Source organism: Pelobates fuscus, chromosome 6 (genome assembly GCF_036172605.1).
Source record: "Pelobates fuscus isolate aPelFus1 chromosome 6, aPelFus1.pri, whole genome shotgun sequence".
NCBI classification, from domain to species: Eukaryota; Metazoa; Chordata; class Amphibia; order Anura; family Pelobatidae; genus Pelobates; species Pelobates fuscus.
Genome location: NC_086322.1, coordinates 209,482,463 through 209,499,937, shown reverse-complemented (window position 1 = coordinate 209,499,937; position 17,475 = coordinate 209,482,463). Strand labels below are relative to the sequence as shown.

Genomic DNA, 17,475 nt, shown 5'->3' with positions numbered 1-17,475 from the left:
CACAAGGTAGGTACATACAATATGAAAATTAGTAAGGGTTTACCCAACAATAAGCACAAAGAAACACCAACCCAATTAAGTTGGAAGTACAGACAAAGGCTGCAGGAACAGGCTCAAATATGGGAACAGTGAAACTGCTCAATCAGTAATACAGCGGATCAGGACAGAGACTGACATCAAGTACCTTAAAGATATCCATGAAAAATACATTGTAGAATAAAGAGTGATTACCTCAGCAAGATTATTAAACAAAGAAGAGTGTAACAATAATGTGGGTTTACATGCATATATAGATTAGACACCCAACAGGTGCTATGGGTATAGAAAAACATTTGCCAGTGACAAGCTACATAAAGGCACTTAATACATACTTGCTAAAGGCAAGTAATCAACATGACCCTAGTAGTACCAAAGTCCCAGACCTCAGATGCAACCAGGATGGATATAGGCTCCCCTCGCGCTGTAGGAAGTCCTCCATGTAGCAAACTCTGTGACCACAAGATAATGCTACTGTGACCAAGATAATGCTGGAAACGAGGGGCCAGACAGGACAGTACTCCAACACAGCGGTATACCTTAGGGAGGGCAGAGAAGGCTACTAGAGCCTCCTAAGCAACAGGGGGAAATGCACAAAACAGGAATAAAGCTCTGACCTTGTGATTGCACAAATGGACGGCAGGCAATAGAAGAAGGGGGAGAGATATATCAGCACAGAAAAGGGGAAAGTACTAGACAGATCCCAAAGAGGAACACCCTCCCCAAATAACCTTGTACAGAAACAGACAAAAGAGGGGAAAAAAATTAAGGGGAAGGATCATAAATAGAACTTAATATCAAAAAGTGTAAAACAGTAGCAATGATAAAATAACAGAGAAGAGTCAAAAACTATGACCTATTTCCAGTATGCAGCAGCAAAGAAGGGACCACCAAAGAAATATGAGGTGCTTAAGACTGCTTTGCATCATACATACTTTGATTGTGTTTGATTGGTTCTTTGTTTCCATTAAGTTTTTTTCTTTGCTCCTGTGGAGTTCTGTAAAGAAAGATATGCAAAATGTGAAGCCTGCTGTCATGTAAAATTCAGTCAGCCTTATTTAAATTGGAGCTCATCTTACTGGCCATTTCTGAGTTCTAATTCCTCTTGGATTATCTATAACCTTCTGCAATATTATTATTAGCATTTATATAGCGCAAACATATACCACAGCGCTTTACAATAGAAAGTGGATAGCCCTGCTCAAATGAGCTTACAATCTATGAGGATTTGCGGTAGGTAGTAAAATATCATTAGGTGACTGGCCCAAGGACACTTACTGGCTAGTACGATTTAAACTTGTGTTTCCCAGTTCCAAAGCAGTGACATTACCACTGCAATAACCACATGGCTAGAGTTTCATATTCGTAAACCCTTTCTGAGCATATCTACAAACTATACAGTATATCACAGTAGTTAGGAACATTGTAATAGTGTGTGTTCATAAATAAGCTTGTGTGACTAAAAACAGGAGAAACAACACTTAAAAGAGGAGGACAAGCTGACGCAGGAGCATGTAAACGCAGAAAGGTGCAGGCTCTCTGAAAACCTAGAAACATTACGTGATGAGAATAAAACGTTGAAAGATCAAGTCTCAAGAATGCAAGCTTCCATGGACAAGGTATTTCCTTTCCCCCCCCCCCCCATAGCTTTTCCACCTAATGCACAATTTTAAGCCTGGGGAACTGAACCTTCACCGATAGATTAACCATAAATTCACTGAACCTTCGCCTATAGATAACTATACATTCACGCAGAGTGAATGATCAGGTACACGTTAAGCTGTTGGTACATTTCACAAGATGTTAACTAACATGGTGCTAGACACTACAGGATTTATTTTATAGGTAACGATGTGTTTCAGGAGGCAGATAATGCAGTACATCCTATACAAGATGTGGGTGCAAATAGCTTTCAACCGATATAATTATAATTTTGTCAGTCTTTGTCTAAACAAAGTATCCTGTGATGCCTTTGTGAGGAACTCTTTAAACAGATCGTTAATGAACCTTAGATCTGGTTCATCTTAGTACCGGAGACTATGTAACAGTGCCTCGGCTGCTCCTCTCGCTTGATCAACTTGCATGGCTGAGATAGTCTAATGGTTTTTTTGCAGGCAGCTTTGCGGTTCTCTGAAAGCCAATCAATAATTCAGCGTTTGGAGAAGGAATCTATGCGCTTGCGGATAAAACACACTCTGGAAATGAAGGTGAGATATTTTCTTTGTTGTTTGTGCAACATAATGTATCTTTTCTAGGGTTTTTGTTTCTGATGATGGGGGGACAATGTTTTTTTTTTAGTTTTCAGACTTTTTTTCCCTGATTAGCCCCATTGTAAAAACCCATTTCTCTACAGTATGTATACTTTGGACCACTGTAATAATTGATACCTTTATTGCATTTTATCCACTGTTTAATTTAAGGGACAGAATGTTAAAATCAACCCTAGGAGGTGCACTGAGAATGCATTATTCTATATTATGTGACAGAGAGTGCTATAAAAAGCCTCTGGTAAAATGATGATATGCATGACTCAGAGACAAGTTTCTAATAATAGAGAAGCAAGCTCCTGTGATTTCACTAGTACAGGCAGAAGCTTAATAGCACAAATAGATCACTGTTGATGGATTGCAGTTACTCATTTTGTAGCTGCTCAAACATCTGACATTTCTTACATGTTACTTTTGCAGGGGATCGCAGTTCCGACTTCTGAGCATATAGCTGTTCCAGTCTCCTGTGCATCAGTCCATCTTCCATTCACTCAGTCTAATCTGCGGGACAAGCCTTTAAGTGATGTCACATATGGTACAGAAGTGGGTATCACATGAACAGAGATTGTCAGTGTAATAGTTACACAGTTGTTTAGGTTGATATGAGACTAAAGTCCATCAAGTTCAACTGTGAAGCCCATTCTTTTATACAGTTGATCCAAAAAAAATCAAAAAAGAACTCTTTACCCTGCAGTAAGCAAAAACACCTTCTTCGAGTCTCCATGGGTGACCTCTTATCTGTTTTATATTTTTGTTAATGAACAGGTTAGCACATGGAGGTTTGTACTGACCCTCTATACAGTCATGGGAAAAAGAAAGTACAACCATTGAATTACATGGTTTTCCATATCAGGACATAAGAACAATAATCTGTTCATTTGCAGGTCTTTAAAATATGTAAATACACCCTCAGATGAACAACAACACATATTACACCCTGTCATGATTTATTTAACAAAACTAAAGACAAAATGGAGAAGCCATGTCTGGAAAAAGTACACCCTATGATTCAATAGCTTGAAGTAATGGTTAGTAATAATAGTTTTCTGTGTGAATTTATCAGTCTCTCACATCATTGTGGAGAAATTTTGTCCCACTCTTATTTACACTGTTGCTTTAGTTCATTGAAGTTTGCTCGGATTTGTTTATGCACAGCTCCCTTCAGGTCCCACCACATCATTTCATCAGATTGAGGTCTAGACTTTGACTGGGCCATTGCAACACCATGATTCTTTGCCTTTTCAGCCATTCTCTAGATTTGCTGGTGGTGTTCTGTTGCATGACCTAATTTCGACCAATGATTAATAAAAGAATGGGAAAGAAACAAGAGGAGTAACTTTTCCTGCTAATTTCGACCAAGCTTGACAGATGGCCTCGCATTTGACTCTAAAATACTTTGGTATACAGAAAAGGTTCATGGTTGACTCAATGAATGCAAGGTTCCTGGGTTATGTCGCTGCAAAATAAACCCAAATCATCACCCCTACACCACCGTGCTTGAAAGATGGTATAAAGTATTTGTGCTGATATACTTTGGGTTTCACCAAATGTGGCGCTGTGCATTATGGCCAAACATCTCCACTTTGGTCTTGTCTGCCCAAAGGACATTGTTCCACAAGTCTTGTGGTTTGTTCAGTTGCAACTATGCAAACCTAATTATGTAACTTTTTTTTCTTCTTTTTCTCTGAGCACTGAACAGTCTGACAGTGAGGTGAATTTGCTGGGACTTTCACTTCTGGGAAGGTTGGCAACTGCCTTGAATGTTTCCACTTTTGAACAATCTTTCTCAAAGGTAGAATGATGGACTTTACATTGTTTGGAAATGGCCTCATAATCTGTCCCAGTTTAACGGACAGCAACAATTACTTCTCTAAAATCATTGCTGATATCCTATCTCCTGGGCATTGTGTTAACGCTCAGCTGAATGCTCCAGACCAGCAAACTGCTAAAACATCAGCTTTTATTGAGGTGGTCACACTTGCTGATGATCAATTAATTAAGGGTGTTTGATTAGCAGCACCTGTTTGCTAGTTAGTCTCTTAATTCCTTTGGAAGCAGTAAGGGTGGCTTCTCCAGTTTGGCTTTTTTTTTTGTTAAATAAATCATGACACAGTGAATTGTTTTTCATCTGAGATTGTAATTTTTACCATTTTAAGACCTGCTCATGAACAGATGATTGTAATTTGGATTTGGCTGTATTGAGTTTCAACTGCCACTGCACAGTCACTCAATGTATCCAAATCCCTCTCTAGAGTAGCCATACAATGTTCAGACTGTATGTTCTTACCTAATTTTGTGTCATCTGCAAACACAGTCAAATGATTTCCAATATCCACTTTAACATAATTTATAGTACTTTAAAGAGAAGTGGACCCAGGATTGAACCCTGAAGCTCTATACTTACCACTTTTGTCCAATGTGAACATTTTTCATTTACAACTACTCTCTGCACTCTGTCTTTAAGCCAGTGTTCTGTATTTAGTAAAAATCTACCTTGAAGTAGTGGTTGCAAAATAATACTTACCCTTAATTCTTAAAGATATATATATATATATATACACCTTGTTTAAACTTAAAGGTAGTAATAATGATTGGGTTTATTTCTTTCAAATGCCACATACACAATATCACACTCTTATTTTATTGGATTGGTTGTTTTTTAATGTCAATACAATTATTTTATCTTTAAACTATTAAAAGTTACATTTTATAGCTTTATATTATGCAGTAATAATTATACTCTTTTCTCTACCTAGTAACTAAAGAAACACTTTTTGTTTTCCATCTCATTGTATGTTACTAATATTTAAACTGTGAGTTCCCTGTTTATTTGGCAATATTAAATAGCCCAATAAACAGAAGTAACTTTTGAAAGTGTGTTTACTGTATAATATTGGTACCAATACTTTAATCACAGTGCCATAGGACAAGTCGGCATGTCTGTGATTGCTCCATTGATATCACTGTCCAGTGAAACATCAGTTCAGGGAAAGTCCCTACTCACCTATTGCTCCTATATTTTAGCAATCTTCCAGGAATATGATCACAGAAAAACCCACTCGTGATCGTCTGAGTCTGTCAGACAAATTACACATCATGAATTATAGAGGGATGGATGTACATCAGAATAAGATCAATGATGACAAACCACATCACCTGAACACCTCCATGTAAGAATATATTATTCTTAGTTCAATGTAATCTATTTTAGTATTTCAAAGCAAGACAGGATGATGCAGTTCACAGTGAGTGTATGTGGCTTAAACAATACTTGTTACTTTTTTCCAGTTATTTATCACCACTGGATAAGTACCTAATTTTATTCGTTAGTCTTGTCCGGGTAAGTTGGGCCATGAAGGTTGCTAATAAAACTGTTGCTAATTCAAAACAGTAGGCAGTTTTAGAGACCGTAAGTAGTCTGAAGAAAGAATCCTGAAAAATTTAAAATAATGTTATGGATACTTCTACATCAAGCTGTAACTCTCCATAATAGAGATTAGAGATCAGAGATAGAGATATTAGGCTACTGGAACAAATCAATCCTGGACACAAAGTGAGAACCTAGACGTGATTGAATGCAACAGCAGACCCAATGAGAGAGGTTACATGAAACATTTCCTGGCTGCTGCGGAAGTACAAGGATATGCCCATACCAGAGGCACTGGAAACAGCTAAGCAAAGACTGACAGCACTGGCAACAAGACTGAGCAGATACACCAGAGAAGCAAAGGCTAAGAGAATCAATGCCCTCTTTACCAAATAACCATCCAAGGTGTATACACAGCTACAGGGTGACCCCCACATCCCCTCGCAAGACCCACCCAGAGCTGAGAAAAAACAGTACTGGAAGAATATCTGTGAGAAAGAAACCACTCATAACACTGAGGTCCAGTGGCTACTAGACCTGAAAGCAAACCACTGCATGCTGCCAGAACAGGAACCAGTCACCATCACAGTCAAAAATATCCAACAGAGAGCAACACACATGAAGAGTTGGTCAGCCCCAGGACCTGACATTATCCACAACTACTGGATAAAGAAGTTAACGGTGCTGCATGAACGCCTAGCAGCACAAATGAACCAGCTACTAGCAACAGGCTCCCACCCTGACTGGCTAACACAAGGCAGAACAATACTGATCATGAAGGGAACAACACCATTCAACTACTGACCAATAACCTGCCTCCCCACAACATAGAAACTCCTGTCAGGCATCATAGCCTTCAAGATCCAAGGGCATACGAGTCAATATATGAGCACTACACAGAAAAGGAATTGGAAACAACAGCAGAGGATCAAAACACCAACTACTGGTAGACCAAGCAGTCACAAGGGATTCTAAGACCAGACAGACCAATCTGTGCACGGCCTGGATTGACTACAAGAAAGCCTATGATACAATGCCACACACATGGATACTGGAATGCTTGGCTCTCTACAAGGTCAGCAAGACAATAAGAGCCTTCATCAAGAACTCAATGGCCAAGTGGAAAACTATTCTAGAAGCCAATTCCAGGACAATAACTCAAGTGAACATCATATGTGGCATATACCAAGGTGATGCGCTAGCCCCAATGCTGTTCTGCATAGGCCTCAACCCCCTTAGCCAGATCATCAAGAAGAGTGGATACCGATACAGGTTCAAGAGTGGAGCCACCATCAGACACCTACTCTACATGGTTGACATCAAGCTGTATGCCAAGAATGAGCTGGACATTGACTCACTGATCCACCTAACTAGGATATACAGCAAGGACATCTGAATGTCAATCGGACTAGAGAAGTGTGGGCGGATGATAGCAAAAAGAGGGAAGATGATCTGGACAGAAGGAGTTGAAATTACAGAAGGCCAAATAGAAGATGTGGAGATCAGCTACAAGTACCTGGTGGTACCACAAACACATGGCAACCATGAGTAAGATGCAAGGAGGATAGCAACATCCAAGTTCTTCCAAAGAGTCAGACAGGTCCTGAAGTCCCAGCGCAATGGCAAGATCCAAGCCATCAACACATATGCCCTACCGGTCATCAGGTACCTAGCTGGAATAATAACCTGGTCACCATGGATGTCAAGACCAGAAAACTACTCACTATGAATGGAGGATTCCACCTGAAATCCAGCACCCAGAGACTGCACACCTGCCAGAAGGAAGGAGGACGACACCTGATGAGTGTCAAGGCCACAGTCTTGGATGAAACACAAAGCATCCACAAGTACATCAGGAAGATGGTTCCCAAAGATGAACTTCTAAGGGAATGCCTGAGACTTCAACAGATAGAGGATGCAGAAAAAAGAGGAGGTCCATGCGGTGTACCACCGGCAGATAGTGGATGTGGCTCACATGACAAAATCCTACCAGTGGTTGGAAAAGGCAGGACTAAAAGACAGCACTGATGCACTAATCCTAGCAGCACAGGAACAGGCACTTGGCACCAGATCAGTAGAAGATGGAGTCTACTACGCCAGGCAAGACCCAAGGTGTAGACTGTGCAAAGAGGCCTCTGAGACAGTCCAGCACTTAGTAGCCGGATGCAAGATGTTAGCAGGAACAGCACACACTGAGAGACATAACCAAGTTCAGGGATGTTTTAGCCACGAGGCAAACAAGGCATTTGCCTTGGGCATCATTTTCCAGGGGGCGGGAAAAAATGCCGCCCCCAAATGCCATGGGCAAATGCCTTGTTAGCCTTGCGGCTAACTGACATGCCGGCTGGGCGGCGCTGGGGGGTGGGCGGCTGGCGAGGGAGCACTTTCCCCTGAGCTGTCTGCTCAGCTCCCTCGTGCGCCGCCCGCAGAGTGAGGCTGGGAGGCGGAGCCGGAATATGACATCATATTCCGGCTCCCAGCCTCACTCTGTGGGGGGCGCGCGAGGGTGCTGAGCAGACAGCTCAGGGGAAAGTGCTCCCTCGCCAGCCGCCCAGCAGATGTGCCGCCCGCCCAGCAGCCCCTGGTCCACCCGGGAGAGAGAGAGACCCCTACCCCCCCCCCCCAGCATTCCCAAAGGTAAAGAAGGCTGGGGGGGGAGGTTACATTTAAAATATATATATATATATATATATATATATATATATATTAATGTTAATCTGACTGTGTGTGTTTGCCTGTTAGTGTGCGTGTGTTTGCCTGTTAGTGTGAGTGTGTGTGTCTGTTAGTGTGTCTGCTAGTGAGTGTGTGTGTGTCTGCTAGTGAGTGTGTGTGTGTCTGCTAGTGAGTGTGTGTGTGTGTCTGCTAGTGTGTGGTATGTGTGTCTGCTAGTGTGTGTGTATGTGTGTGTGTCTGCTAGTGAGTGAGTGTGTGTCTGTTAGTGTGTGTGTGTGAGTGTGTTTGCCTGTGAGTGTGTGTTTCTGTTAGCTAGTGTATGCGTATCTTTCAGTGAATGTGTGTGTGTGTGTGTATTTAGAAGGCGGGGCGGGGGGAAGGGTTGGGTGGGGGTGGAGGGGGGCGCCTGAGTTTTGTCCTGCCTAGGGCAGCACAAAACCAGGATACACCACTGACCAAGTTGCTGGGATTGTGTACTGCAACATCTGTACAGATTATGGATTGGGCCTGCCTAAGTCCAGATGGGAGATACCACAAAGGGTAGTTGAGAATGACAGCGCTAAGATCCTGTGGGACTTTGAGATCCAGACAGATGAGCAAGTGCTGGCCAACCAACCCGACATTGTGGTGATAGACAAGGAACGAAAGACTGCAGTAGTGGTGGATGTGGCAATACCCAGTGACTATAACATCAGGAAGAAGGAACATGAGAAGGTGGAGAAAAACTAGAAAGGATGTGGAAAGTGAAGGCAGTAGTAGTCCCAGTTGTGATAGGAGCACTCGGGGCTGGGACTCCCAAGTTGGGGGAGTGGCTTCAACCGATTCCAGGTGGGACATCTGAAATCGCCATCCAGAAGATTGCAGTTCTATGAACCGCTAAGATACTGCACAGAACCCTCAAACTTCCAGGCCTCTGGTAGAGGACCCGAAAATGAGGAATAAACATACCACCCAGGAGGGGTGAGAAAATCCATTTTTTTATATAAATATAAAGCTCATCCTTTATGTGCTTAGAGATTTGAGTCCTATACCTACAGAATGATCATTATAAAAAGGGGGCTTAGCACTTTATGACTGAATGTTAAGAATAATTTGTGTTCCTTTAAGAGAAATAAGTTTCATTTTGTAACAATCTCTCTAGATACAGATAGTACAGAGTGATTATAAGAAGGAGTAACCTGCTGGGTAGTACGTAAGTCCAATTTTTTACTTTGTTTTTCCCTTTTTATAATTATCATTCTGTACATAAAGGAACAGTTTTATATATACAGCACAATACCATCTGTCTCTTCAGACTACTTACTGTCCTCCAGACCTGCCTACCACTTTTAATTACAAAAAAATGTTTTTTGCAGATTAAAATGTTGTGGTCTCTGTCATCATCTGTCAATTTAGCCTCTTCAAATCTCTGCCTAACTCACTAATCATGTTTTCAGTATTTGATGCACCACAGTCCAAAAACAAACAAGACCAGACCCCATCCACCACGTGGGATTCTCATACCCTAAAAGTCATCATTTGTAGGAAACGACTAGACTTGCTATATTAAAAGTAAAAATTACCATGCTTGATGACATAGCATTCTATTATTTTACATGACACTTTGTGTAACTCTTTACAGAATTTAATTTTCATAAAAAAAAACACATAAAAAAAACTTTCTTGGCAATGAATTTCCTTCTGTATTATACTCAGAAGTAAAAAGCTCCTGATGGTATATAAGTAAGAAATGCCATGTCAGCATAGGATCTCTTGTTTGAAGTTTTAATAATGATGTACATTGTGCTTAAAGATTTAATTGGCATATTAGTTTGGTTATAAAGGGGTTTGTGTTCCTCTTCCAACAGGGATCCATCAATGTTGTTTACTGCTGATCTTCAAGATAAAGACCCAACATTCTCCTTTGCAAACACTGGTGAGTTTAAAACCAAGTAAATATTAATATTGATATATAACTTTTAAAGGGACACTCCATACCACTAAAGCTATTCAGCTATATTGGGAAGTCTGTCATTGGATAGCCACAGAAAGATAGGGCTGGGTTAGAAGGGGGGCGCTTTCCATGGCTGTTTGCAAACTGTATTTAGATATAACCACAATGAAAAACATGCATGTTCTAATTTGAGGTATAGATACTAAACAGTGATTCTTATTTTTAACCACAAATTCGTGTTGGCATATTAAATTATAATTATGAACACTTTGTGTATTAATTCCTGTCTCCTCCCTCAGACCATTTTGTCTTATTGGTTGTATCTTTGTCTTTAGAATGCCCATTTTTAACAACTCCGTGTTACACCTCATCACCCAAAAAACCCTCCATTGACCAGAGATCTGAATGCAAGTCTCCAGTACACTCCCTACTGACTACTCCAGTTGATGCCTACGAAGTTGCTGGCAGCTTATCAAGAAGGCCCTTGTCTGTTAGTGTATCTTCACAGGACTCTAGTCTCGGTATTGTCAAGTGAAGCTCCCTAATCAATATTTCTCTTTATAATTTCAAGGAACACTCCACACACCATAACCACTACCATCTACCATCTACCAGGTGAAGCTCTCAGGAGCTTCCACTAGCTCTTCTGGTCTAATACCTGCATCACCAGGTTTTGCTCAAACAGAGAACTTCCAGATGTAATTTAGAAAGGGAGAATTGTGTCAGTATTGCATTTACTGTGTGACTACATCTTTCACAATAGACAGTGCTAGGTGACCACTATCTAGTTCTATGCTGTGTTACAAAATAAAAGAGGATAATATTGCACCGGCACCCAATACATTACTGCAGTAGTGATGTTACTATTTAATAGCTCCTTGCAGACGGCCACGCAGGTAATGACTGCTGAGTTATACGTTTTATCCTTGCAACCCATTGCTATCTAGACACCAGAGATAATGGCCATTGCTCTATATCAGGGGTCCTCAAACTTTTTAAACAGGGGGCCAGTTCACCGTCCCTCAGACACTGTTGGGGGCCAGACTATAAAAAAATATTAACAAATTCCTATGTACACACACGCATAAGGACATAAATACACATACAGAATAAAAAGAATCTCAGGCACTCACTGTGATTGTTCTTCAAGCAGGTTTATTGCAACGTTTCGACCTCAATGAGGTTTTTTTCAAGACCTCATTGAGGTCGAAACGTTGCAATAAACCTGCTTGAAGAACAATCACAGTGAGTGCCTGAGATTCTTTTTATTCTACATATGTATCTTGGGGTCTTTTGCTGACCCATGCTCAGTAGCACCCTGTGTGTAATTGTTGTGACTGAGTGCGACCCTATTTCTATTTTTGTTATAAATACACATACATACATACATGCATACATACATAAACAGACAGACACAGACATGCATACATACACATACTAACATACAGACAGACACATGCATACACACAGACATACATACTGACCTACATACATACATACATACAGATACATTCACACAGACACATACTGACATACATACACATACTGAAATACATACAGATATATACATACATGCAGATAGATACATACACACAGACACACATACTGACATACAAACTGACATACATACAGACATACATGCGCACACACACATACATACAGACTGAAATACATACACATACACGCAAATACATATACTTACATACTGACATACATACACACACATACTGACATACATACTGACATACATGCATACACACATACATACTGACATATATACATAGCTAATTTTGCTTACCTTTTTTGCAGGAGGGTGGCTGTGGCTGATGGGAGTCGGCCTGGCTCCCGCGGCATGTCTCTCTTCCCTCCCGCGCGGAGGGAGCTGGGAGGAAGTGACCACCCGCCGTCACTTCCTCCCAGCAGTACTTGCGGCTGCTATTGCACGATCGCAGCACCGACCGGGCCCCTGAAGATATAGGACCCATCGGGTGGCTCTGAGTGCTTGGGCCGTGTTCCGGACCCTGGCGGGCCGGATTCAGCCCGTGGGCCGTAGTTTGAGGACCCCTGCTCTATATCTTCCTTCATACAGCTGACGTGTGTCTAGTTACGTGTATCAGCGTTGGGCTACTTGCACATATACGTTTTTTGCGTGTTTGGCTTTTTGTGTATTATCTTTGATTGTGTCTGTGTTTGGCTGTTTGAGTATGTAACAGTGTATCTATGCATATGGCTAAATAGTTGTGTAAATGGCAAAGTATGGCCTTGATTTTATAAACTATCCAAACGAGTCAATACGAGTCTGTTAGAAAAACGTCTATTTATTTATCTACTAAAATTTCTATAGACTTTAATGGTGTAGATTTTTAAAGTTTTTCTAAAAGTATTAACTCATTTAGAAAGCTTAATAAATGGAGACCTGTGTGTATGTGAAATTGAATTTGATTTGTTAGGTATGGGTGTGGCTGACCTTTTATATGTGAGTGTTATTTCTATGAAATTTTATGTATATACTGAAATACACTGCGCAGCATTATATTAAGTACAATCCATGAAAATACAGGAACACTACATCAACTGGGTCTACTTTATTATGATCACCACTTTAACCCCTTAAGGACACATGACGTGTGTGACATGTCATGATTCCCTTTTATTCCAGAAGTTTGGTCCTTAAGGGGTTAAAGGACAACTGTCACATCAGAACTATGCTTTAATATTCTAATCCTTTTATCAAGTTTTGAAAAAATATATATTTTTTAAATGAAGTATATGTAAAAAAAAAAAGAGAAAATAATTTGCGTCAGACAGTGTTTGAAAACCAACAGTTGGTCCCTCCCTGCCCAGAAATAGGAAAGACCCGAGAGACTGTCTTCATGTTTTTACATATACTTAATTTAGCAACAAATCTGTTTCCTTTCAAAACTTAATGAAAAGTTAACTTTTTAAAAAAATTAATTTGAAGTTACAGTTTTCCTTTCATTAATGCAAGCATGGTGTGCAGAGATCACAGAACCTCAGTTATGAAAAAAATATCTGTGGTTCTAGCTGGACTGCTCAACTATTGAAGTTGGTTCCTAATTATGTGGTGTTACATTCATCATGCCATCTTATTTTACATGATGTCCCTTTTAGCTCACTGATGCAATACCGAAGGAGAGCTACCCTAAATAGGGTAGGGTTTCACCCTGCAAATATTCTCCTCTTAAATTATGGGTAGTTGAAAGCTGATTTGTAGCCTGTAAATCTTTTTGGTTATAGGGTTTTGTTGTGTGAGTTCAGTGGCAATCTGGAAAGTGCCTTAATAAGGTCATTGGAAACTTATATTATATATGGCTGTATTTTATTTTTTAGAATGGACAAAATGCCTCCCAATCACCACAAGGGTTTTTCTTAATTTGGGATAATGTAGCATTTAACCTATTTCATTGATATTTTTTTTTATATCTAGGACATGCACATAAAAAGTCATGTATGAGTGCATCATAGATTGTGCGCTTTTATATCATTTTATAGCAGGCTGTTTGGACTACGGGCATCCTCTTTGCTAGCCTTCCTCTCCCTACATCTCAGATTGGCACTTCACAATTATGGGAAATATGCTAACTGCATGACTTAACAGAAGAAAGAAATTTGATTACTTAATAATAGTAATATATAAACTTATAGTGGTGCAGTAGAGATGCTACATCAAGTTATGTAGTTGACACGTTCCTTACATCCCCATGTGTATTATAATATGAATTACTTATTGTTATACTCTTTTAATTATATCTTTTCATATTCTAAAATGACTTGCAGGTGAACCATCCACTGAAAACCTGCAAAGCAGGCTGGAAAAATTGCAGACTATGGCCAAGGACTTACAAGCCAAAAATAAAGGTATAGTGAGCATTTCACACTTGTGTTTAGTGCTAAAGAGGCTATCTAAGCACCATAACCACTATACGGCTTTCTCTGGCATTGACTCGCTGTAAAGAGTCAAACCTTGTCAACACTTACCTGGGACCTATTAATGGTATACTTTTGTTTGAAAAAAAAATTTTTATTTTGTTGTGCAAAAAATAAACAGATCAGTAGCAACCATGACATTGCTTAGTGGCAAGATAAGTAACACAAATGTCAACATCTCCAGTATACTGCACATTTTTTTTATTTTATTTATTTATAATAAGGTCAGGCATGTTTCAATGAGCTATCTAGCATAGTAGTGTCCCAAGGAGGCCACAAGCTAAGTGCATGTGGAGAGAAGTAAGTAGTAGTAATAATAATAATAAGTGAGAGAAAGCACAAAAATAGCATAAACAAAATGAGAAGCATAAACAAAATGGAAGTAAATGGTGTAGCAGATTGAGAGAGGAAGGTGGTCAGCCATGTGCCTGGATGCTTAGGTCAACCTATGCCGACCAGTGGTAGATCAGAGTCCCAGTGCAGAGCGAACATCTCTGGCCCCCGAGCTTTGATGATAATTTTCGGGCTGACTTGTACATCTTGAGCAGGGATTCCCTCTGTACCTCCGACACTGCCATAACCGAGCATCTGTCTGACTATAGAGGAGCCCTCTCTTGAGCCACCTGAAGTAGCTTCACCTTTCGCTGCCATCTTGTGGTTCTGTTCATTGCCGAAGATGCGGGCGTCTCTCCTGCCCGATGCACACCAGGGTGCAGGATCAAGCTAAGGGCAGAGGATCACTTATTGGGTCGCGGACCACCACACTGCATGACTCTGTTGTTAGGTTCAGGTAGGTCAATGATGGCATCCCCAAACGAGTTTGACAAGGCAGTAAAAAGCTTGTTTTATACAAGAACATGGGAGAACTTGTGTAATACACATCTTTCTGCCATAACAGTCAGGCCCTGTCCCCGTTATGCTTTTTTTTTGTGTGTGTGTGTGTTACAAGGAAATTCATTTGTTGTTATGCTGCTCAGAATGTCTATTTAACCCCTTAAGGACACATGACATGTCTGACATGTCATGATTCCCTTTTATTCCATAAGTTTGGTCATTAAGGGGTTAAGTAAAATGAAACAATCATCTTTACTCAGTAGGTTAGATTTACAAAAAAATATATTCTATTAAAATCGGTGTTACTAGTAGTACTGTTGGTCTATGATCTATAAATTGTATTGATTAAACTTAAAGGGACACCCCTAAAGCACTTCAGCTTGATGAAAAACATTTTGTGTGAATTTCTTATTGAAAAAAAGTGTAGATTTCAATAAAAATTTACACTTTTGTAAATTATACTGTTTACGGGTCCTGTTACTTCCTGGTTTGCTTAGCTTAGCTTATTTGAACTGAACTCAAGAGGCAACAAGTGTCCAGAGCACCTGCCTTGCAAAACTTCTCATTGAGCTGTATTGGGAAGTCTGTGATTGGGCATTCACAGAACGTCTGGGCTGGGTTAGAAGGGGACGGCTTGTAAAGGCTGCAGTTTTTGCAAGCTGTTTTTAGATACAACTCCAATAAAAAATGTTTAGTTATTTTGTATTTGGGACTACATCTTCCATAATGCGTTTATGGCCATATTGCTGGCAGAGCATCAATGGAGATGTAGTACAATATTCTACAAAATACAGTTAAAGTTACAGCGCACACACAAACAAAAACACAGACATAGTGGTGGGCTTACCACATTATGGCCATATGGTGGCACTGAATCCCCATATTTATTTGCTAAGATAGGTGATTTTAAATAGCCTTGTTAAATGTAAAACTGTTTGTGTGTGCGCTATAACTTTAACTGTATTTTGTATATGTTTTGGTCTTTATGGCAGGACCACTTACAAATGCATGTTTGTAGAATATTTTGCACCCACAACCAAGGTAGACTTGGTTCTTTGACATCCAGCATTCTTATGCATTGCATGAGGGTGTTGAATGTCCTCTGATGCTTCTAATAGAGAAGCATGGGATTCAATACTTTTCAATGAGAAGCATTTGATAGGCTTAGTGTACCGCTTGTCACGTATGTGCTTTTGGTCCACAAGGCTTTTCTATGAGGAGCATTTGATTTGCTGAAAAGCTAGCAAGAAATCATCATGTTTAAAGAAGAGACAAGAGGTAGATTCAGCTGCAGCAATGAGGGATGTGCATGGGCAAAAAATGTGGTTCAGTTCGGCACTTCCAAAATTCGTGACTTTGGCAATTCGTGACTCCAGCAGTTCGGGACTTCGGCAATTCCCTAACCCCTAACCACCAAACCCACTTACACATCTAAGGTTAAGGTAAGGGGTAGTGTTATGAATTAGGGGTTGGGGTAGCAGTGAGGTTAGGGTTAGATTTCTGTCATCATTCCCATAATGTTTCCTCCCTCTCTTGTTTTGCCACTTTTCAGAAATCCGAAGCACTTCGGCACTTCCGAAATTCGGTTGAGTTCGGCACTTCAGCAATTCGGACATTCTGAAGCATCCGAATGTCCGAATTGCCGAAATTTACATTCAGAACAAAACTAATTGCACATGTCTAGCAGAAATGATTGTGTCTAAGCGCTAAAAACTAGGTAAGTAAAATGGTTATTAGCATTAGAGTCACTGTAATGGCTGGGAATTTATAGGCACAATAAAAAAATTTAAATTCCAAAACTATAATTTCCCTGTACTTGACCATTTCACATTCTTAGAAATAATCCAGATACACTGTTAATTTACACATATTCTGCTTAGATTGCTTTATGTAAGAACCTTGCTGAGTAACTGTCCAGTGTTAAAGATTCATTTATTTTATAATCATCTCTCCTTCTTATTTCAGAAATGTCACAAATGGTCAGGAAGAAAGAAAACAGAACTGCAAAAGACCATAAAAATAGAGAGCATGAGTGATGAAATTAAACACTTGGTTTTCAGTCATTGATGCTTGCACAAATATTTCTTATTTTCTAATGAATTTCACTTATTCACAAAAAAGAAACTATTACAATGAAATTAGGATTCCCTATATGTGGGATAATAGGAAACAAATAAAAATGATGACAAGTGTGTGACTTGAAACATAGCAAACACTGAATATTTTGTATACTTTTATATTTATTTATTTTTTTACATTAAATTAATTTGTGTACGTGTGTTCTAGTTTTTTGTTTTTTTGTTGTTGTTTTTTTTACCTTCTCTTTTAAAATAAATCATTGAACTTGTTTAAGTAGTAAACCCTGTGGATAAAAAATGCTGCGGAAATAATGTGCCAGTTCACAATTCCTTACACAT

The 17,475-nt window shown here is 39.8% G+C and overlaps 1 protein-coding gene across 1 annotated transcript in view; it reads left to right on the top strand.

Moving 5' to 3' along the window:
• Positions 1 to 17,258, top strand: part of CCDC158 (coiled-coil domain containing 158) — a 52,947-nt gene extending 35,689 nt beyond the window's left edge. Inside the window, exons 16-23 of the mRNA XM_063425828.1 lie at positions 1,506 to 1,655; positions 2,151 to 2,243; positions 2,724 to 2,846; positions 5,328 to 5,473; positions 10,191 to 10,258; positions 10,612 to 10,797; positions 14,075 to 14,155; positions 17,024 to 17,258. Coding sequence (XP_063281898.1) covers positions 1,506 to 1,655; positions 2,151 to 2,243; positions 2,724 to 2,846; positions 5,328 to 5,473; positions 10,191 to 10,258; positions 10,612 to 10,797; positions 14,075 to 14,155; positions 17,024 to 17,094 — 918 coding nt within the window. The 3' untranslated portion in view covers positions 17,095 to 17,258. The remainder of the gene's footprint in view (positions 1 to 1,505; positions 1,656 to 2,150; positions 2,244 to 2,723; positions 2,847 to 5,327; positions 5,474 to 10,190; positions 10,259 to 10,611; positions 10,798 to 14,074; positions 14,156 to 17,023) is intronic.
• The last annotated feature ends 217 nt before the right edge of the window (positions 17,259 to 17,475 follow it).